The 23,638-nt window shown below is 43.6% G+C and overlaps 1 protein-coding gene across 2 annotated transcripts in view; it reads right to left on the bottom strand.

Annotated features, from left to right (window-relative positions):
• Positions 1 to 23,638, bottom strand: part of MINDY3 (MINDY lysine 48 deubiquitinase 3) — a 197,166-nt gene that overhangs the window by 171,645 nt on the left and 1,883 nt on the right. The window contains exons 2-5 of one of the 2 annotated variants that reach the window (XM_077490847.1): positions 17,107 to 17,319; positions 16,227 to 16,306; positions 10,804 to 10,864; positions 8,560 to 8,727 (exon numbers count right to left, since the gene is read on the bottom strand). In XM_077490847.1, coding sequence (XP_077346973.1) covers positions 8,560 to 8,727; positions 10,804 to 10,864; positions 16,227 to 16,306; positions 17,107 to 17,200 — 403 coding nt within the window. In that variant the 5' untranslated portion in view covers positions 17,201 to 17,319. Of the gene's footprint in view, positions 1 to 8,559; positions 8,728 to 10,803; positions 10,865 to 16,226; positions 16,307 to 17,106; positions 17,320 to 23,638 lie in introns of those variants that run through there. The other variant, XM_077490848.1, reaches the window with a different exon arrangement.

The raw sequence follows: 23,638 nt of genomic DNA, 5'->3' as shown, positions 1-23,638 counted from the left end.
TGTGGGAAAGGTTAAAGGATAAGTTCACCTTTTGGGAAAAACTAACATTTTTGCAGGGAAAAAAAAAAGTGCATTTGTTATTTTTTTCCCTGCGTAGCCTGGAAAGCATTGCACCCCTGATCAGGGATGCAATGCCAGACTCCTGCAAACAAGTGCTGCAGGGCTTGTGAATGAACTGAAGCCATTCAGAACTATAAACCGTGAGCCTCAAAAGATGATGGTACTTGTAGTTCAAGTCACTCACAGGAAACTGCTGCATTATTTTCAAACAGTGACAGTAGGTGCCGGGACAAGTTCCCCGCTCGCTGTCACAGGGAGAGAAGTAGAGGCTGCGGCTACTGGAACAAGTTAAATTTCCACCCCAAATATGGGAGGAACATGTAGCCTGTTCCAAAAGGCAAACTTATCCTTTAAAGTGGGTAAAGAGGGATCCAAAACTAAATTTTGAGGAGTGTGTGACAGAAGTCGATCATTAGATCAACATGCCCACAGTTGCAATGCCGGCGCCGCCGAGAGGAGGGGGGGGGGGGGCGAGCGGGGCTTTGTTCCCCCGCATCGCTGGACCCTGGGACAGGTAAACGGCCGATTATTAAAAGTCAGCAGCTGCAGTATTTGTAGCTGCTGACTTTTTAATTTTTTTTGTTTTGTTTTTTTAAGGGAAACTCCTCTTTAAACCCAACTTATAAAAAAATAATACAGTGCACAACAGTGAAATCCACAAAAAATCCAAAGGTGTACAAAGATAAAATTAATGCGGTTATATCCTTCATCTGTGGCTAGAGGTAGAATACGTGCACACACAGTGAGTGATAAAGGTGAAAAGAAAGTCCAGAGAAATTCCAACAAAAAAGTCACCACCTAAATAATATTCCTGCTCATCTTCAGAAAAAAAATAAAGAAAAACAATACCAAAACAACACTTGTCAAAAACGTGGATCCTTGCTACGATGAGCTTATGTGGTTCCCGTGATTCAGATGTTGTATTGTCTCAAAGGTTCATAGATTCTAAAAAAAAAAAAAAATCGCTCTCAATCGAGAAAGACATTGTGCAAGACTGCTACATAATCATAAACTCCCAATTCAATATATTATTCACTCACATTTAATGTGGTTTTAAAACTTAATTGTTTAAAATGTTTTAATTTTCCCTTGAGAAAGTCACGTGACCTGTGATGCAACGCATCGGGAGGAGCCAGTGACATCATCTTCAGTGTTCTGTGACACCGGACGCGCAGTGAAGAGGAGAGATGCGAGCACTACTAATCGTTCAATCAGCGTTTTAAAACCACATTAAAAAGGTGAGTGAATAATATATTGAATTGGGAATTTCTAATTATATAGCAGCCTTGCGCAATGATGTCTAACTATTGAGAGCAATTTTTTAGGATCTATGAACCTCGGAGACAATACAACATCTGAATCATGGGAAACACATAAGCTCATCGTAGCAAGGATCCAAGTTTTTGACAAGTGTCATTTTGGTTTTTGTTTTATTTATTTTCTTCTGAAGATGAGCAGGATTATTATTTAGGTGGTGACTTTTTTGTTGGAATTTCTCTGGACTTCCTTTTCACCTTCATCACTGTGTGCACGTATTATACCTCTAGCCATAGAGGAAGGATATAACAGCATTCATTTATCTTTCTACACCTGTGGATTATTTGTGTATTTCACTCTTGTGCACTTTATTATATTTTATATATCTTATATTTTTATAAGTTAGGTTAAGCGAACTATTATTGCATCATTTCCTTAAATTGTTAGGCCCCTTTCACACAGTCTGACCAATTAGGTCCACCTGTCAGTTTTAATGGCGGACCTGAACAGGCGCTCCATGCTAGTCTATGGAGCGATGGATGTCAGCGGTGACATGTCCACCAACATCCGACCCGGTCCGATCTGGCAAAATCAGAAATCTGGCCCTGCGTTTGGATCTGTCACTGGTGGATTGGATCAGGTGAGTTCTGATGAAAACAGACATGCTGTCCGTTTTCATCCGATCTCTCCATAGAAACCAGCAGCGATCAACAAGCCCCTCCCTGCTCAGTGAGCAGAGAGGGACCTGTCATCTGCCGGATAAGGCAGAGGGATCTCCCGCTGAGCTGGCGGACAGAGGCGGACTCCGTGGCAGTGGATCCGCCTTGTGAGAATGAGGCCTAAGAGTTGACATAGACTTTGGGCTCCTTGAGGGTAGGGACCAATGTGAGTGTGCAATGTACAGGGATAGGGACAATTGTAGACACTCAGGTTGAACTGGATGGACTGGTGTCTTTATTCAACCTAACTATGAAAACTTTAACAATAGCAGTAAAAAGGGACCCCTATATCGCAGGAACAAGGCTCCAGTCTATTGGTACTAACAGGAGAGGTCAGAAGCAGCAATTCATCTCAAATCTTGAAAAAATCAAAATATAATTTTATATATATATATATATATATATATATATATATATATATATATATATATATATATATATATATATATATATATATATATATATATATATATATATATATATTTTTTTTTTTTTTTTTTTATTATTATTATTTTTTTCTTAAATCAATACAAGAAATGTTGCCATTAAATATTTGCATCAAGTCAAAGCAAAACACATGCATAAAACTGTTACTGGGCTAATACTATGACGTCTTCAATACAAAAAAGGTAAAAATAATGGTGGTCTATTATAATAGGCGTATCTCTGGAGGAACCTTCCATGTATGGATGATAAATTATTATACAGGATTTATATGGTGCCATCAGTTTGCACAGCGCTTTACATGTACAAACAGGGCAAGTATATAACAATGTAATATTGTTTCCTCTTTCAAGTGAGCCTGTCGCAGATTTGAAAAGATCAAATTAACATTGGCAGTGACCACATGTGCTGAGCATTTACTTTTATTTTTTCAGGGGATTGGAGCGCTCAAACTCAGCTGACCTCTGCCATCAGGCCCTGTGACCCCCCAGAAGTTCCTGGAACCTGGAGATCACCCACTAAGCTCCCCGCTATTCAATGGGGTGCCTCCCTATTGGACATAGAGGTGTCCTATTAACAATGAAGATCGTGGTGAAAATGGCCAAAGTTCAATGAAGGACAGGAACCATGGCTATAAAAAAAAAAAAAAAAAACTTGCATTTCAGTGCAGATGTAACTTTTACCAAATCGGTGACAGGTTCACTTTTTTTCAGTTTATAGATAAAGCAGCACATTGTCCTACAGATGACATATATAAGAGGAACCAGGAATAAATAAAGTTCATTATAAAAGCTACATAAACAGTGGAGCTGTCGCCAAACAACCAATCAGGGTTCATTATTTGGGAAAAGTGCAGATCCAGGCAATATATGAAGCACTCAACTAGCTGCTAATGCCATCCAGCAAACACGGCATCTGTGCTGAAGTTGGAAGTTTGCTCAGGTTACCTAAAAGTGCACCTGTACCCAGACTGTGGACATCAAAGATGAACTTCAGGATAAGCAAATATTGTCTGAATACAAGAGAGGTGTATAATCTTGAGTCTTGGTGTGTTTTGTATGTTTCAAAAGCCAGCCATTAATGGATTGAGTTTTGGCAGATACAGCAGAGACCAGCCGAGATTTGATCCATCTAAGGGCAGGCTGGTTGTACTGAAGTCGATCCATTGATTGACTTCAGTATAACCAGCCTGCTGGGTTTTTTGCATTCGATTACTGCTGGTGGTTATAGCACCCCGGCAGTAATCGTGTTCTGCTGGCAGGGAAGCCTCCCTGCCAGCAGAAGACCATGGCACTATGGGAGGGACTGCCCCATCAATTACTGTGTTGTTAACGCGGAAATCTAGCAATTTTCTTTCCTGCAACCAAAATTATACCATGTACGGCTTGCCTTACAGATCTTTGAAGGAATCCAACATAAAATATTGCCTCTGAAGGAAGATTTCTGTAAGGTATGGAATGAGGTAAAAAGAAACGGTCCCACCCTCCTGCTGGATGTTCCCGCAGCAAGCAGCTAAGGAGGTGCGATCTCGAGCCGCGGCTGTGTGTGTCAATTCAAACACGTAGCCGTGGCTCGACCCCGCCCCCTCCAACTCCTGATTGGCTCACTGGCTGTGACAGGCAAAAGCCAAATCAGGAGTGGGAGTCCCCAGAGAGGAGGCTCTCATGGACATCGGTGACCTGTTGCACACAGGTGGTTTTCTACCTTCAGGCATAGAATGCATGAAGGTAAAAAAACATGCACCTTTCAGTGTTAATTTTGACATCAAATTTTAATTCAGTTTTAGTTATAGCCTATTGACTAAGATGCCGTTTTAGTTGTATTTTAGTAATCAGAGTTGTTTGAATCATATTTTAGTCATGCGAGTTGTTTCAGTCATTTTAGTCAACTAAAATCGAATGGGTTTAGTTAAACTTTATTGCATTATTTCTTTAGAACTGCCAAACATATACTCCTGGAGTAAAAAATCTAATAACGTGTTTATTATTTATGGTATTAAGGTTTGAACATGCACTACAGAATTTTTAACGACTATAATAGTATTAATTTAATTGACGAAAATAACACTGGTGCCTTTACAACCACTTTAAAGGAGGAGCTCCAGGCTCCTATGTAAAAATTAAAAGTCAGCAGCTACAAAAACCGTAGCTGCTGACTTTTAATAAACAGACATTCTCCTGTCCCACCATCCGGCGATGGACGCACCTGAGCTGTTCTGAAATCTCATCTTCAGTACCGGCATCTTAAAATGTGGGGACCCGGCTGTGACAACTTGTGCCTTCACAGCCGGGTGCCTATTGCGCATGCGTGAGTCGCGCTGCACATTGTGACTGCTCCAGTAGTCTTCTGGGATCTGTGAAATGTCCAAGAAGAATGCAGGGAGGGGGGCGTTAGGGGGGAGAAAACATTCCGCTTTCAAGCAACTAGACCAGGGGTGTCAAACTGGTGGCCCTCCAGCTGTTATGGAACTACAAGTCCCATCATGCCTCTGACTGTGAGAGTCATGCTTGTAACGGTCAGCCTTGCAATGCCTCATGGGACTTGTATTTCTGCAACAGCTGGAGGGCCGCCAGTTTTACACGTGGCTAGAAAATTGGAGTGGAAGTAGGAGCGGGTACCTGTTTAAACCAGGTACCCGCTCCCCTCCCCAAAAGCGCCATTACTAAAAGAGGAAGGGAGGAGAAGGCCTTAAAGCCAAACTTTCCCTTTTGGGTGGAGCTCTGCTTTAAACTGGAAAGGCAGCCAGACAGGCAGCATGCTACGGCCATCATGCTTTGCTACATAGCATAACAAAAAGTATTCCCTCTCCATGCGTTCGTCTGGCAGTACCACCACTGAACGTGACCCATTCACAAGAATGGGGATACATTGCAACCAACAGACTACAGCTAGAAAGGGAATAACAGGCGTTTGGTGATGGAGGGTAATTGAACAAAGACCAGAGAATTATGGTTAGAAATTCTGCACATTGTATAACCGTCTTTCTGAAGGTTGAAAGTAATTCATTTTTACTAATGCAATTACTGCTCCTCAATGATTCTTGCATATGACCGATTTCTCTCTATGAGGTTAACAAAGCATACAATGAAATCAGCCTCCATAATGTTTCCTTTTGTGTGAAGATCAATTAGCAAAGCCGCAATTATTCTTACAAGGGCGGCCTTTATTGCTGATTGGGATAATTGTCAGCTGCGTTGTGCTGCCAGTTATCTCTTGTCAATGCTCATCAGTCGGCAGGATGGGGAAATCCTCTCCTCCTTGCTGTGCCGAGAAGGAAGATGCCCATAGAAGAACTAAGAAAAAATACTTTCTGTATTTATAAGAGGGACTCTGAGCAAACAGCTAAATAAATGGTTAAACTATATCAAGTTATAAGAATAAACCAAAAAATATAAAAAAAAATATTTTATAAAAAATGATGATAACCCAGTGAGGTGAGATAAATTAATTCGCTCAAACCCTATGGAGTGCCCTCACTGGATTATCATCATTTTTATATTTTGTATATTTTTTGGTTTTACTTCACTGAACAGCCACTTTTGTTGTTTGTGTTTTGATTGACACAATTGGGATTAATTATATGTATAAGATTTTTTATTTTTATACAATTGGATTATTATTATTATTATTTTCTTTTTTCTTTTTATGATTCACATTCATATGATGCCGTTATTGAATAATTTATTTATATTCCTTACTCACATATGACACTTGTATTGCTATATTTAATCAATAAGAATTTATAATTATTATTAATTAATAATAATCAAATAACTGATTATTTTTTATGGGTTTTTTTGGGGCTCATTTCTCTTTATTCTTGTATTTTTGTGTAGACCTCACAATTTTTTAAATGCAGCTGTTTTTTTGTTTTTTATTTATTTTTATTTATAGTTTAGTTTGTCACTAGGTAGTGCAGTATTTTCTCTTGTTTGGTTATATCAAGTTATACATTGAACAGTTTTAGTTTTGAGGCCTCAAACACATTGGGAGTTCACCCGCTGATGGTGAATAAGACTCATTTGTGTGCAAGGCGGCGGCGCAGGCGAACTGTCAGTAGACATGTGCAGATTGCAAAAATTTGTTTTGTTTCAATACATCATTTATATAAAATTTGTTTAGTTAAATCAGTTTAATTCTTTATTGGAATTCGTTTAGTTTTTTTCAAACTCAATTCCACCGAATTCGTAAAATTCAAATCAATTCTAATCCATTCAACATCACATTTATTCTATTCGAAATTCAAATTTTGCAAGATGGTTATATTCTACGCTAGTGTTTTTTTTTTATTCTATTCTTTTATATTCTTTTCTGTACAAATTATAATTTATTCTATTTGCAATTCTAATTTCGGAAGATGGTTATATTCTTTCTATTCAAGATGGTTATATTCTATTAGAATTCTGGAAGATGGTTATATTTTAGTAGATTAGAAAGTAAAAAAAAAAAAAAAAAAAAAATTCTATTTGAATTCTAATTTATTCTATTTGAAAGTCGAAAATTTCAGAAGATGGTTATATTCTATTTCATTTGATTCCTTTATTTTTTATTCAAATCTATTATTTTATTTATTTTTTATAACTGCAGCAGCTGTGGTTTGTTGTCCTCATCAGGAAGTCCAGCCGATTCTTCTTCTGCGACTCCCATACTATCTCTCCCTACTTTGCACAGCGCCCCCTAGCAGCCACTCATACAAACTGCTCACTGACAGAAGCCTGTGTACACCTAGCTGAGGACAAAGCTCCCTGTGAGTGCAGCTCTTTCTGAACTCTGCCTCCCATCATTACGTATACAAGGGGTGCATATACCTGCGGCTGTGGACAGGGCTGCTGATAGAAATCACAGGGCCCCATACCGCCTACCTAATAGGGGCCCCCTCTGAAAATATCAAATTATATTTTTGCTAAAAAGCAATGGACGCGATGCTATGCTTTGCAGTCATGGAAGAAATTTTACCCTGCTGAGCAAAAGACCCATTCAAGTGAATAGTGGCAAGGAGGCAATACCTGCAACCCCACGATGAATGATCGGTGCCGATCGCTCACTGTGTTAATTCAGGATGGTGTGTTTAAGGATGGCGAGCCCCCTGCCCCCCTCACTATCCTGAAATAGCGCCCCCCCCCCCGTGTGTCCTCAGCAGCTGCCGGTAAGAGCGAAACCGGCAGCACTGCAAGAAAAGGGGCACAACAGGGGGGAATCAGATACTAGAACCGATTCCCCTGCAGCACAGCTGGAGAGAGTAAAGAAAAGTAGAAGCAGGCAGCAATGTACACAAATCACAAGTGTCAGCCGGCCCTCCTGCTTGGCAGGTGCCCGGGCCCCCCTTTTGAACTGACGAGGCCCGGGCCAGCACAGGAGGGCTGGCTGCACTGCTTTATCAGCAGTCCTGGTGACAAATCGAGGGGGACTCTCTAGCACAGGGCCCACCAGCACTGGATCTCAGTAAAAAAAAAAAAAAAATAAATAAATAAATATAGAACATCTTTTGAACTGATGAGGCCCAGGATAGTACAGGAGGGTTGGCTTTAATGCTTTATCAGAAGTCCTGCTGACAAAGTGAGGGGGACTCTGCAGCACAGGGCCCACCAGCACTGGATTGCAGTAAAAACCTGGCAGAGGTTCTAAACCTCCCTCAATCATTTCAAAACTAGGGAATAAAGAAAAAATAAAAACATTTTAGCTTGACATCCACCTTTTAATATTGGAAACCTTCCTAGCTTCAGCAAGCAACAATATTGGCATGTGGATATACCTGTATATGGGACCTAAACATCTCTACCGTTCGCAAGTGTAAAAAAGGTTTGTTCAATGACAGCGTGTGATCTACCACACAACTGTATTGTAAAAAGTCATATGTGCCTACCATGAATGCCTTGTACTAGAAAGTATGAGCTGTGTTCCCTGGGTAGCATTAGCAGTTGGGAAGGATTGACTTGTGTTACACTAAGATTGCCTCTTGTATCTGCAGGAGAATGTTCCCGACATGTGATTACAATGGAACAATAATGGATCAATACTGGAAAAAGGGATTTAGAATATATTAATAGAGAGGAAACCACATTCACAGTTCAGTTCTTACTTGGCATCTCTTCCGGCTGGCTTGTCTCTGCAGAAAGCTCCCTCTCGGGCTCCGGGGTGACTTTTCTTTTCTGCCATGTGGCCAGGCAGTATGAGCTGGCATTGACTGTGCTGGCCATTTCCAGAATATCACACAGCGTCTGACATAAGACGTCTTTCTGCTCATCTTCTACACATAGACATAAGAGAAGAAGGTGGGTAGGAAAAATAATAAAATCCCTAATGAAGCCATCACTCTGCACAAGAAAAGACAACAAAGGAATTCATTGCTGATGCCAAGCAGCCATTGCCATTGGCAAAGGGCTGGTCCATGCAAAGCCAAGCAACTAGTTTGCTTTAATGCAGAACTAAATCCACCAATTTAAAGTGCAGCTAAACCCATTGGTTTACCACAGAGGAGTAACAAAAACCTTCAGGACCCCGGTGCAAGAAACCATGAAGGGCCCCCCTGACCCCTGGCCGGGGACAATCCAAGCCTGGTGGCAGAACAGGGACCTTTGCAACCCTCGTAGTTCCGCCACTGGTGTCTATTCTTATTTCAATTTTGTTATTTCATTTTTTAGGAACCCTGTTGAGTGGCTTTTGTGAGCTATCAGAAGTCTAAACAGACCTTTGAAGTTTCACCTTTGAGACAGAGAAGGGAGATCGAGAACACAACCCTCGATCTTCATCTCTGCAGCCTTAGCATCAACGAAAGAATAGACAAGAATAAATCTGTACAAGCTTCCCATTCAATCAAAAAATAAAAGCACAGTAAACAGGTTATTATGCTTCAGTTATGAATGAACACAGTGAGTAATCTATACAAAGTTCTGAATGGACACAGTCAGTAAAGGAAGGGACTCTAAAATTACATATTTACAGACCTTTCCCGCTCTCCATCCTGAAATATCTCCCGCAGCAGCCGGCAGGAGGAGAGATGAGGGGAGCCAGAGGAGGAAGCTGGCTAGGAGGGGTGGCATACTGGGAAACCAATGCCCTCCATTTTCCTCCTGCGGCCACAGAGTGCCTGCAGGAGGGAGAAGAAGAAAAGCTGGCTTTCAGTGGCTACAGGAGAAAAATGGAGGGGGAATCGGGCTCTGTATATGCTGCCCCTCCTATCCAGGTGTACAGGGGGGGGGGGGGGGTCGCACGGGCCCCCCTGGAGCATGAGGCTGGGGCGCAATTGTGAACCCTGTAGTTACGCCCCGATTTAACATTTTCAATCAAGGCATGCCATTAATGATAACAGTCACAGTTGCTTGAGCTCCCAACAGAACTGTCAAGCCATCAAAAGGCTGGTGTCATAACTAATCAATGCAAAGCACTGTGGCTAATGAAGATCAAACAGATACCAAGATGGCAGTTTCCTTTGGCTGTAAAGGAGAGTAGGGTTTAGTTCCATTTTAATCCCCTCAGCAGCACAAACTGACCATTACTTCATTCTAATTCAGCTACATTGGGGTGCAGGAAGCAGAAAAAGCCACCTTGTGTGAGCTACAAGTCATTCCTTTCATAGCGAAGACTGGGCCATAGATGAGGATTTCTTCTTTTTTTGGGCTAGGTTTCCACTGTTGCAACCCCAAAGTAAATTTTTCAGCAATTTTTGTGCCACGATTTTGATGCGACTTGAAGCAATGTCTGTGTTTTCTTCAGGTCTATGGACCTCAAGTCGCATCAAAGTCGGACCAAAGTAGTGCAGGGACTACTTAGAAATTGCACAGATATGAACGGTGCTCATTGTAAATCATCTACGCATTACGCTAAAAAACCTTCAGTATGCAGCAGCCTCCCCAGCACCCCTTAACACTTACCTGAGCCCCATCTCTCTCCAGCAATCTCCACAAGTGTCTAAGCTGTCTGGGACACTCCTCCTGATTGGCTGAGACAAAGCAGCGGTGCCACTAGTTCCCGCAGCTGTCAAGCCAATCAGGGGAGAGAGGGGGTCGGGGCTCTGTATCTAAATGGACACAGGGAGCTCTGACTCGGCTCCAGTGCCTCTATAGGAAGCTGCTGGCTGGGGAGCACTGAATAGGAGGGAGGGGCCAGGAACAGCAAAGAGGGACCTGAGAAGAGGAGGATCGGGGCTGCTCTGAGGAAAACCAACTGCACAGAGGAGTTAAGTATAACATCTTTGTTTGTATTTTTGTTTTTTTTTTGTTTAACGAGACTTAATTACTTTAAAAGATCAAAAAAATAAAAATAAAAAAAATAACATTTTTTAAATGTATAACTAAAACCATAAAGAAATAGTAACATGGCCCACCTTGGCAGTTTTTCCAGTTAGGCTTCTCAGAAGCAAATAGTTGATTCTTTAACAAAAAAGCCTGAAAAGCAGAAACACGATTAGAAAAAAAGAAAACCTGCAAGACATCCGAGTGTTCTATCTACTATATCACTACAGCTAAAGATCTATCACTGAAATCATTTCTTTGTTGCCAGCATCATCAATAGGAAAACCAAGGAAACAAGGAGGGATTCCTTTTTCATTTAACATTCAGTTTCTTAAGCTTTCTAGTTTTCAATGATCAGTGAAGTAACAGGAGAACAAAGCTTTCCCTCCCCTCTTCTTCCCCTGCCCCCCCCCCCCAGCACCCCCTTTCCTAACCCACAACTCTCACTAACCTGTGAAGACCCCCTAAGGCCAACTGCCCTGTTGACTCTGCCTTTGAACCTCAAAGACTCGTCGTACCTTTGAAGGTCCCACTGGGTTCCTCTTAGAGCTCATTCACAAGTGCGGTTATTCTACCACTCCTCTGGAAGCAATTCAGATTGCTTTTCAGAAGACATTTAACAAGTTCCATTTTTGTTTTTTGCTATCTTGACCCCTTATGAACAAAAAAAAAGTGAACCATGAAATCACAGCACACAAAAAAGTACACCGAGGGTACAGAATTGTCAGAATATCAAAAAAAAAAGTTTGTTTCATTTTTTCTGCAAAACCAAGCATCACGACAGCAGCATCCTCAGCTGCCCGTGTGAATGACATCTCATGCGGTTATACCGTTTTACTATGTCTACTTGTGCAGGTAAGTTACTGGTTGCTGAAACCTCAATTGAAATGACAGAAACAAGAGAGCAGGACTGAAAACTGAATGACACTGCAAGCAATGCTTAAAGCAAAATTTTTTTTTTTCTTAAAGTCAGCAGCTACAAATACTGCAGCTGCTGACTTTTAAAATATGGACACTTACCAGTCCAGGGTGCCCCGCCATGTCCTCACCTGAAGCCCATCTGTCCCTCGGGTCTCGGATGGAGACGGAACCATCTTCGGTAAGGCGATCAGGAAGTGAAGCCTTGCGGCTTCACAGCCTGGTTCCCTACAGGGCATGCGCGAGTCGTGCTCCGTGTCCCGACTGGTCCCTGCTGTCTTCTGGGACCTGTGTGCCTCCCAGAAGACAGCGGGGTGGACAGAGGAGGGGCCAACATAGCGTAGATCGCAGCGGAGAGAGATGACTTTTTTTTCCTATTTGGACTTTTAGAGGCATATGGATAGATAAACTAGAGATAGTCTAAAAATAGTGAAATTTATTTTTTTCGAAAAAAAAAAAAGTGTATAAAAACAATTGCAAAAAGAAAAATCGATAACAAAATGAGTATTGATACACCTTTACAAAAACGGGTCTGATACCATCAAATAATAACAGTAACACAATACAAGATCAAATCCGCAGACAATGAACTTTGAAATATAATCTCCAAGTAGCGATATCAGTAAGGTAGAGCGCAGCGGAACCTGCAGTGATCTATGCCCGAAAGTGGGAGCAAATATCTGTATTAGGCCGGGTTCACACCACAGCGATGCGGGAACGCCGCGAATCCGCGGTGTTTTCCTGCATCGCATGCCTCCCGCCGGCAGTTCACACTGCCCTATGCGAACGGCTGGGAGTGTCAATGAAATGTTAATGACACCCCCAGATCCGTCCGCATATCGCAGTGCGATCTGCACACTCGCACAGGAATCGGATCGCATGGTGTGAACACCCATGCGATCCGATTCTGCTGCGGACCAAAAAAAGGGTCCCGTGCGAGTTTGCTGCGGGAGCGATGCGAATTCAGCCATACTATCTGTATGGCTGAACTCGCATCGCTACGGAGATCGGATGTGATTTGCACTGCAGTGCGAATCACATCCGGATCTCCCCCCGCAGCAGTGTGAACCCAGCCTTAAACAGGTATTTCCCCCCCCCCTCCCCTGAAAGCTGCCAAATGTGACACCAATGTGACATCAGTGGAAGTTCCAATTTTGGGTGGAACTCCGCTTTAAAGGATAAGTTCACTTTAAAAAAAAAATCACTTTTTTGCAAGTAAAAAAAATGTGCATTTATTATTTTTTTGTTCCAGGAGCCTGTAAAGCATTGCACTAGCCACCAGCAGATCACTGATGACATGCAGGACTCCTGCAGACTTGTCAGTGTATGGGTTTTCTCAAACCTCCTACGAGGAATCCGATACAACCTGGCAGGAAGAATCAAAAAGAACTACCATAGCGCTCAGAGTGCAAAGACTGCCGGACCTTGTCGTTTTCCATGTACCTAGCACTGTCAACAAGTGAAAAACTGACAGGTAGTGGGTTTAACATATTACGAAAGGTGAACTTATCCTTTAACCACTTCAGCTTCAGAAGATTTATCACCCTTCCTGACCAGGCCACTTTCTGCAATATGACGCTGCATTCCATTAACAATTGCGTGGTCGTGTGACGCTGTACCCAAATAAAATTTCTGTCCCTCCCCCCCCCCCCCCCCACAAATAGAGCTCTCTTTTGGTGGTATTTGATCGCCTCCACCTTTTTATATATTGTACTATAAACATAAAAAAAAAAAAAAAGACAATTATAGTATTCTGCTACATATTTTTGGTAAAAAAAAAAAAAAAATCCCAATAAGTGTATATCGATTGATTTTCACAAAAGTTAGAGTCTACAAACAATGGGATATTTTTATTTAACTGAATTTTTTTTTTACTAGCAACGGCTGTGATCAGTGACTTATAGTGGGACTGCAATATTGCAGTGGACAAAACGGACACCTGACACTGGGAACCAGTGACACTAATACAGTGATCAGTGCTAAAAAATATGCACTGTCACTGTACTAATGACACTGGCTGGGAAGGAGTTAACATCAGGGGTGATCAAAGGTTTTAATGTACGCCTAGGTTGTGCCTACTCACTGTGGGAGAGGTGCTTTGACTAGGGGAAGACAAAGAACCGTGTTCCTGCTTTGCAGAAACACAGGATCAATACCTCCCCCTCTGACAGAACAGCAGTCTGCCTTGTTTACATAGGCTGCTTTTCTGCTTCTGTACTGTGTAATCAGCAGGCGCCGGAGGGCAGAGCCTGGCACAGAGCGGCTGCCCTGCTGCAGTAACTGTACAGTGGGCGGTCTGCAAGCAGTTAAAGCAGAAGCTTGGTAAAAAAAAAATGTTTTAATCAACGCTAGGGATGGTATTTAACATGAATGAACTGTGTCCCATGTGCTGGTGGCTGCTGTGTTTGGTTGAAATCCAAAGTCCTTTGACCCTGGATACCCCCAGTGATCTTCCAGTGCTGCAGGGGTTAATATGAGTGGCTGCACCTGTGGCAGGTAGTTGCCAAGTGCCGACTATGCCCCGTGCTCCATTCAAAAGATGTCATACTATCAGTTCCCACAATGCAAAGCACTCCAAGAATGGAGGACGAGATGGTCCACCCCTTCCAATCACAGAGATTTTTTCAATGTAGGAACAGATAGTACAGATTGTATGAATGGAGGAGGGGGGAGAAAGGGCGGGCATAGTCGGCACCTGACATAAGTGCCGGTCACAGGGCAAACAACCTTACTAAACCCATGAAAGCATCAGAGCACCACCGCTAAGGATCTATTCAGAGGCAGAGGACTTGGGATTTCAACTGAACAAAGCAGCACCAGCACACGGGACACTCTTGATTACGGTTCCTGGTGTTGTTTAAAAATAAAAGTTTCACTAAACTTCAGGTTTAAACCTATACTTATAATAAAGAAGTTGTCAATGCCAAACTTCTGAAAATGCTCACTACCTAGCTTGTCTATGTCTTACATACCATCTAAATCCCAAACTCATAACATTCCAAAGATGGCAGAGGAAAGCCATGACCCCAGATCTGCATGCATGTTTCAGGTCTGCGATTCAAGAACTATAGAAAGCCTATTTATAATAAGAGCCAGGTAGCCAGAATTTTCAAAGGCAATGGCACACAGTGGTATCCCCCGTGTTTTCTCCGTAAAGGTTTACTTTAACAGAAGGACTGAAAAACAGATGAAAAAAGAATGCACCCTAGTGATGTGCCCTCATTTCTGTCATTTTTGCTCCTGCTTTGTATGATGGAAGAAATATTGTGATTACTTAACCGCATCACGAGAATGTACGGTGGCAAAGCGGCCTGCCTGTGCTGGATCACATACCTAGTACGTGATCTGCACACTCAGGCATAGGGCGTGCCAGCTGGTGCAGTGATTCGTCACAGCACAGGCCAATCACCGGATTCTGCCCAATGATTGACCTCTGGCACCCAGTGATCGGCTCTGAGCTTCCCCCAACACAGCTCTGCGAAAGTAAACACCACCAAGCTGTGGTCAGTGATGGGGTATCCCGTTATTTATTCATTCCCTACAAAGCAGAGAACAATTAGATCCCAAGAAAAGCAGCACAAACACTGGTTAGGCACACATTTAACTCCTTGATTAACCTCTTCCTGCACAGTGACAGTGCATATTATTAGCATTGATCACTAATTTTGTCACTGGTGATGTCAGTTAGTCAATTCCCCCAAGCGTCAGTGTAGGATTGTCCGCTGCACTATCGCAGTCCCGGTAAGTTGCTGATCGCTGCCATTACAAGCATTAAAAAAAAAAAAAAAAAACTATTTTTTTTTTTTACCAACATGTAGCAGAATACATATTGGCCAAAATGTATTGAGATTTGATTTTTTTTTATATGCAATATGTTTTATAGCAGAAATTAAAAAATATTGTTTTTTTTTCAAAATTGTCGGTCTTTTTTCATTTATATAAACAAAAATAAAAAACCCAGTAGTAATAAAATACCACTAAAAGAAAGCTGTCTGTGTGATGATATAAAATTTAATTTGTGTAAATTGTTGCATGATCGCGCAATTGCCAGTTAAAGTAGCACAAAACAGCCTAGTCATGAAGGGGGTAAAACCTTCCGTAGCTCAAGTGGTTATAGGAGAGATAGGGCCAAAAGCTCTATTGGCCTTACTAGTCCTGCGAATCAAACCAGCGTACTTAGTTTTGCACTCCAGTGACTCTTTTTCAGCCGACAGTGGGCTAAAGCCTGCTGTAGTCACTGAATTAGCACAGACTCTGGAGAGATCCCATCTTTAACGTCAGGATAAACCCAGATGATTGAACCTGCAACTGTCTCAGCCTCTCAGTAGCCCACTGAGAATCTGAACCATCCGCTCCCACCCCCTACACAGCCTGGCGCTCCAGTAGGTACTGGAGGGGCAGAACAGTTACCAGCTGTGCTCACTGAAGACCTAGACCTGAGCGATCAGCAGTTGTTGATCGCTCAGTTCTCAGTCTTAAATGTGGTAGGGGACAGATGCAGTATCGGAGCGATGCTGCATCCTCCTAGGTGAGCTTGCACGTTTGTTTTTTTTCATTCCCAAACTTCCCTGATATTCTACACATGGTTGGGTTCTACCTGTACAGGTGCGATCACAGCACACGGGCCTCCTTCAAACTGCTCCAGGGCTGTAGGCTCCAAGTCACTGAACACAAACCCTGTCCAGGAAATAAAAAAGGAATTTCAACAGACCGGCAAGAACATTTTATACAGCAGAATGAAACAAGAGAAGCAGTAATAGGATTGCGTTTTCATACAAAATAAGGCCACGTGCACATTGGGGCATTTAGAGCCAATCCCGGTATTTTTATGAACCCATGAGGCACAAACATTCTACTTTCCAGGTATACATCCCTAGGGATGAGCTCAGGCATGTTGGCATATTCCACGTGCAGAGCCCGCCAGGAAGTCAGCGCAGCGCTACGCTAATCACAGGCAGTGAGACATTGTCCCGAAGCGTGGCTGCAGAGATCTGGCAATGTCTCACTGCCTGTGATTAGCGTAGCACTGCGTCGACTTCCTGGCGGGCTCTGCACGTGGAGTATGCGAACAAGCCTGAGCTCATCCTTATACATCACCATAAAAACAAGTACCTCTTGTTACAGCAGCCAGCTACAGAGAGGCAGAGCTTCCCTGTGGGTCAAGTTCCAGGGCTCAGGTAAGTGAAACGGGGTGCTGGTAACGGACAGGTGTTTTTTCACCTTCATGCATGAAGGTGAAAAAACACAAGTCTTTATAACCCTTTTAAGGGGTGCAAAAGTACAAAAAAATGTTAAACTCTCAAAATGCTACAAAGCTCTTTTGGTGCACATCATAGTTACCGATATACATCATTTATCTTCCAGAGCTTGTGATGTAATTGCCTCCGACTGGTTGTAGACCAACAGTACAGGAGCCCTAAGCAACCCAAGAGCTGTGTGACCTACACGGTACCTGGCGCGGCAGACGCCATGCTTACCTTGTGTCCAGCGGCTGAATATAGAATCCACCAGGCCTTTACCATTCTTCTCCCCCCAAACCAGATCCACCAATTCTTTATTAGAGTCCGACATGATCAACCTGTCCGTGTCTCTTCCTTTAATGAGTAAATATGTTCCAAATGTCTCTCTCCGCTCAACATGAAATCACCTCGTCTTTGCCCCAAACAAGAGTGGAAATCAAACAATAAATGCTGAAAGAGAAAAGAAAAAAGGTGACGTTAGGTGCGAGGTAAGCGGGCCACGCCATCATGGCTGCTGAAACCAACGGGGTCATTCAGTAAGGCAGTACCAGAACCTGAGATGCTTTGTACCATACCGGGACCAGCATTAGAAAGCAGATTTAGGGCCCTTTCACACATAAGGACCATTCAGGTCCACCTGTCCATTTTTTAGGTGGATCTGAACAGACGCTCCATGGAGGTCTAGGGAGCGACGGATGACATCGGTGACCATCCGATCCACTGAATCCAGACGGATGGAGACCCTACTTTCCATCCATCTGGCATATCAGATGAAAAACAAAGAGGTGGTCCCTTTTCATCCGATTAACCACAGAGGAGAGCGGAGATCTGACAGGTCCGTCTCTGCACAGTGAGTGGAGATGGACCTGTCTTCCGCTGGCTCAGCGGGGATAAACGGAGCGATCCCCTTTGAGCAAGCGGATCATCACGGGGCGGATCATTACGGATCCGTCCCCTGTGAAAGGGGCCTTGGTGGTATTTGCGGTTTTAATTTTTTGCGCAAAAAAAAAAAAAAAAAAAAAACACAAATATTTTTCTACTTTTTGCTATAATAAATATACCTTTTTTTTTTTTAAACTAATTTTTTCTCAGTTTAGGACGATATGTATTCTTCTGCATATTTTTGGGGAAAAATATTGATTGGTTTGCGCAAAAGTTATAGCGTCTACAAAATAGGGGATAGATTTATAGCATTTTTATTATTATTTTTTACTAGTAATGGCGGCGATCTGCGATTTTTAATCGGGACTGCAACATTATAGTGGACACATTTCTGGGACTATTGGCATTTATACAGCGATCAGTGTTCGGCCACGAGCATTGGCCCCCCCTCAGTGCAGCGGGCAAATTCCAATCCCGCAAGCCGACGAACAGCTATGACGGTTCATGACAACCTGCCGCAGTATAATGATGGCAGCTGGTCAGAAAGCGGTAAAGGGCTATGCAAACTCCAACAATAAACTGCTCTTAGACAGGCCATACATGGGTCGATTTTCGAAAGAATCTTCTTTCAAAAATCGTATCTAAGAATTTTCGTTCGTATTTCGCACTATTAGTGGGCTGCAGCAACAGCTGATTTTCATGCGGCCATTGAATTTGAGTAATCGGACATGTTGGAAATTTTTTGAAAAACATAACTATTTTCTAATCTATGATGGGAAAATTGTGCGAGAAATGTAATCGAAAAAGAAATGGACATGTACAAGAAAAGAAAATTGCCAGCCACGAAAATTCTTTTCTGTAGCAACATGAGGTGATCAGCTTCCAGGTTTTAACCACTTGCTTACTGGGCACTTAAACCCCCCTCAGTCCCAGACCAATTTTCAGCTTTCAGCGCTGATGCACTTTGAGTGACAATTGCGCGGTCATACAACACTGTACCCAAATGAAATTTTTATCATTTTTTTCCTACAAATAGAGCTTTCTTTTGGTGGTATTTAGTTACAGCTCGGAGTTTTATTTTTTGCTAAACAAACAAAAAAAGATGCAAAAAAAAAAAAAAAAAAAAATCATGTTTTAATAGTTTGTTATAAAATTTTGCAAACGGGTCATTTTTCTCCTTCATTGAAGTGCGCTGATTAGGCGGCACTGATAGGCTGCATTGGTGGGCACTGATGGGCTGCATTGGTGGGCACTGATGGGCTGCATTGGTGGGCACTGATGGGCTGCATTGGTGGGCACTGATGGGCTGCACTGGTGGGCACTGATAGGCATAGTTAAGGCGGCACTAATAGGCACAGATAAGGCGGCACCGATGGGCACAGATAAGGCGGCACTGATGGGCACAGATGGGCACAGATAAGATGGCACGGATGGGTGGCACGGATAAGTGGCACGGATGGGTGGCACGGATGGGCACTGATAGGTACCACAGATAGATGGGACTGATGGGCACTGATAGGTGGCACTGATAGGTGGCTCTGATAGGTGGCACTGCTGGGCACTAATGGGCGGCACTGCTGGGCACTGATGGGCGGCACTGCTGGGCACTGATGGGCGGCACTGGGGTGCAGCACCTGAGGCAGATTTTGGGTGGCACTGTGGGTGGCACTGTGGGTGGCACTGTGGGCACTGCTGGGTGGCACTGTGGGCACTATGGGCACTGCTGGGTGGCACTGACAGGGGGGCACTTACTTTATTCAGGATGGCACTGCGGGTGGCAGGTGGGCACTGGCAGGGGGCAGGTGTCCTTTTAAATTGCTGGCCGTGATCGGGACTGATGTCCCGAACACGGCCGCCGGCGATCGGCTTTTTTTTTTTCTCCTCGCGCTGTCAGCGCGAGGAGGAATACTAGCCGATTACCGGCTCCGTTTTATCACATGATCAGCTGTCATTGGCTGACAGCTGATCACGTGATAAGGGGTCGGGATCGACCCCTTACACGGATCGGTGATCAGGCGAGTCTCACGGACTCGCCGATCACAGAGCGCGCCGCGCGCGCCCCTCAGGGGGCGCGCAGGCCGCTCGTAACCGGGACTACGTCAATAGACGTAGTCCCGAAAATGTGGGTCCGCGCTATTGCCGTCATTTTGCAATAGCGCGGGTCCCAAGTGGTTAAAGTCAAAGCTTAAAGTGGCTGTAAACCCTTACAAACCACTTTGACCTACAGGTAAGCCTAGATTAAGGCTCACCTGTAGGTCCAAGAAATATTTCCTAAACCTACACGGTTTAGGAGATATTTACAAAAACACAGGCACCGCTGTCTACGGCGCGCAGGCGCACTGGGCGGCCGCTGTCAACGGCAATATGCCGCGAGTAGCAATTCCTGTGCGCATGCGCGGGTCTGACGTCATCGCGGCTTCGTCGAATGACAGCGGCGGAGCAGCGAGACCCACTGAGAAGATGGATGCTCTGGACTACAGGGGGCAGCGGGGACTTCGCTGGCTCCTGTGTCAGGTAAGTGACACATAATGGACTACTATGCGATGCATAGTAGTCCATTATGCTTTACCTGTGCAGAGAATCAGAGAGGAAGTAAACCCATCAGGGTTTACTTCCTCTTTAACCGAACAAGCCAAAAGTTAGAATCTGACTGGCTATCATGCACAGCTTCGCCAGATTCGGAGTGCTCCAGTTTTATTAAATCCCCCCCTATAAATGTTCTCTCAGATCCTCTATGCAATGCAGGCAGATCCTGGCTGGGGAGGAGGGGACAGCAGAGTACGCTACATACAGTGCCTTGAAAAGGTATTCATAACCATTGAAATTAACACATTTTTCATGTTACAACCAAAAACGTAATTGTAATACATTGGGATTTTATGTAATAGATGAACACAAAGTAACACATAATTGTGAAGTGGAAGGAAAATGATAAATGGTTTTCCAAATTGTTTACAAATAAATATCTGAAAAGTGTGGCGTGCATTTGTATTCAGCCCCCTTTACTCTGATACCCCTAACTAAAATCTAGTGCAGTGATGGCGAACCTTGGCACTCCAGATGTTTTGGAACTACATTTTCCATGATGCTCAACCACACTGCAGAGTCCTTGAGCATCATGGGAAATGTAGTTCCAAAACATCAGGGGTGCCAAGGTTCGCCATCACTGATCTAGTGGAACCAATTGCCTTCAGTAGTCACCTAATTAGTAAATAGAGTCCACCTGTGTGTAAAGTAATCTCAGTATAAATACAGCTGTTCTGTGAAGCCTTCAGGTTTGTTGGAGAACCTTAGTGAACAAACAGCATCATGAATGCCAAGGAACTCACCAGACAGGTCAGGGATAAAGTTGTGGAAAAGTTAAAGCAGGGTCAGGATATAAAAAATAAATAAAAAAAAAATTCCCAAGATTTAAACTTCTCAAGGAAATGGAAAGAGTATGACACAACTGCAAACCTACCAAGACATGGCCGTCCACCTAAACTGACAGGCCGGGCAAGAAGAGCATCTGAGAAGCAGCTAAGAGGCCCATGGTAACTCTGGAGGAGCTGCAGAGATCCACAGCTCAGGTGGGAGCTCAGGACAACTATTAGTTGTGCCCTCCACAAATCTGGCCTTTATGGAAGAGTGACAAGAAGAAAGACATTGTTGAAAGAAAGCCATAAGAAGCCACGTTTGCAAGAAGCCATGTGGAGGACACAGCAAACATGTGGAAGAAGGTGCTCTGGTCAGATGCGACCAAAATTGAACTTTTTGGCCTAAAAGCAAAACACTATGTGTTGGGGAAAACCGACACTACACATCACTCTGAACACACCATCCCCACCGTGAAACATGGTGGTGGCAGTATCATGTTGTGGGGATGCTTTTCTTCAGCAGGGACAGGGAAGCTGGTCAGAGTTGATGGGAAGATGGATGGAGCCAAATACATGGAAATCTTAGAAGAAAACCTGTTAGAGTCTGCAAAAGACTTGAGAGTGGGGAGGAGGTTCACCTTCCAGCAGGACAACGACCCTAAATATACAGCCAGAGCTACAATGGAATGGTTTAGATCAAAGCATATTCATGTGTTAGAATGGCCCAGTCAAAGTCCAGACCTAAATCCAATTGAGAATCTGTGGCAAGACTTGAAATTTGCTGTCCACAGACACTCTCCATCCAATCTGACAGAGCTTGGGCTATTTTTCAAAGAAGAATGGGCAAAAATGTCACTTTCTAGATGGACAAAGCTGGTAGAGATCCACAAAAAGAAATGCAATTGCAGTGAAAGGAGGTTCTACAAAAGTATTGACTCGGGGGGGGGGGGGGGGGGGGCTGAAAACAAATGCCCCCCACACTTTTTTCATATTTGTTGAAAACCATTTATAATTTTCCTTCCACGTTACCATTATGTGACACTTTGTGTTGGTCTATCACATAAATTATTATTAATAATTAAATATAAATGTGAAAAACTTCAAAGGGTATGAATACTTTTTCAAGGCACTGTAGCTTCCAGAAAACATCACATCACCCTGGCTTGGCACTCCACATAACCCTGATGTACTCAGTAGGCTGGCGCTTGGAAGGAGATATGCAGATATCTCAATATATGGGTGTATGGGCCTGGAGGAGGGGTAATCAAAGGCAGACAGCATCTATATGCAAAAAGTCCTAGATATACCCATGTGCAATACTGAGCCAATATGCTTCCAAGAACTGGCATCCAATGAATGAAAAGGGACAGGCCAGGGACAGTAAGTCTGGGGTTGGAAGTCTTAAATGATGTTGGATGTCCTGCAGATAAAGTAGGCAGGATCTATCTGACTTGCATCAGCTTTAAATGCACACTGTGAAAACTGCACAGGATGCAGTGAATTTAGAGTAAGCAAAGGAGAGTAATGGAGAGGAGTCTATACAACTGGGCAAGACTACAAAGGAAAGCTAAAGTTAAGCTTTGACATTTACGTATATTAAACATTAATTACATGAAAAGGCATTTATCCTGCATTGCACAAAGGCACATCCATTTACTCAGAGCTTCCAGAGTGCTGAATGTCTTATAAAGATAAAACACTGAACACTCCAAGACATTATCACTCATTACACTGTATGATCAAATTCTTTCACAAACTCAATGTCACATGACTGCGGGACTGACCGAGGTCACTAACTGACAATGTCACCTGACTGAGGTCACTAACTGACTATGTCACATGACTGCGGTCACTAACTGACTATGTCACATGACTGCGGGACTGACCGAGGTCACTATGTATGGAAGTCAAAAAGGGAGAATCGGAGGCTGACTGTTCAATAAGTGGAAAAAGCAACAAAAACGTGCAAAGTACACATTATTGTCAGAAAATAAAGTTTTAACAAAGTGACAGATGATATATAGAATGAATGCAAAATATTCATATAGGGGGAATGGAGGGTATGTGTGTATATAGAACATGGGAAGAATGGAGGGTATATGTGTATATAGGGGATGGAGGGTATGTGTATATAGGGGAATGGGGGGTATGTGTGTATACAGGGGATGGGGGGAAACGGAGGGTATGTGTGTGTGTGTATACAGGGGATGGGGGGAACGGAGGAGGGTACGTGTATACAGGGGATGGGGGGGACGGAGGAGGGTGTGTGTATACAGGGGATGGGGGGGGGGAACGGAGGAGGGTGTGTGTATACAGGGGATGGGGGGGGGGGAGGAGGGTGCGTGTATACAGGGGATGGGGGGGGGGGGGAACGGAGGAGGGTGTGTGTATACAGGGGATGGGGGGGGGAACGGAGGAGGGTGGTGTGTATACAGGGGATGGGGGACGGAGGAGGGTGTGTGTATACAGGGGATGGGGGGGGGGGACGGAGGAGGGTGTGTGTATACAGGGGGTGGGGGGGAACGGAGGGT

This window comes from Lithobates pipiens, unplaced genomic scaffold (genome assembly GCF_037356315.1).
Source record: "Lithobates pipiens isolate NorthernLeopardFrog02 unplaced genomic scaffold, aLitPip1_a1.2 Scaffold_19, whole genome shotgun sequence".
Taxonomy (NCBI): domain Eukaryota; kingdom Metazoa; phylum Chordata; class Amphibia; order Anura; family Ranidae; genus Lithobates; species Lithobates pipiens.
The sequence above is the reverse complement of the archived record's forward strand: the minus strand, read 5'-3'. Positions and strand labels throughout refer to the sequence as shown.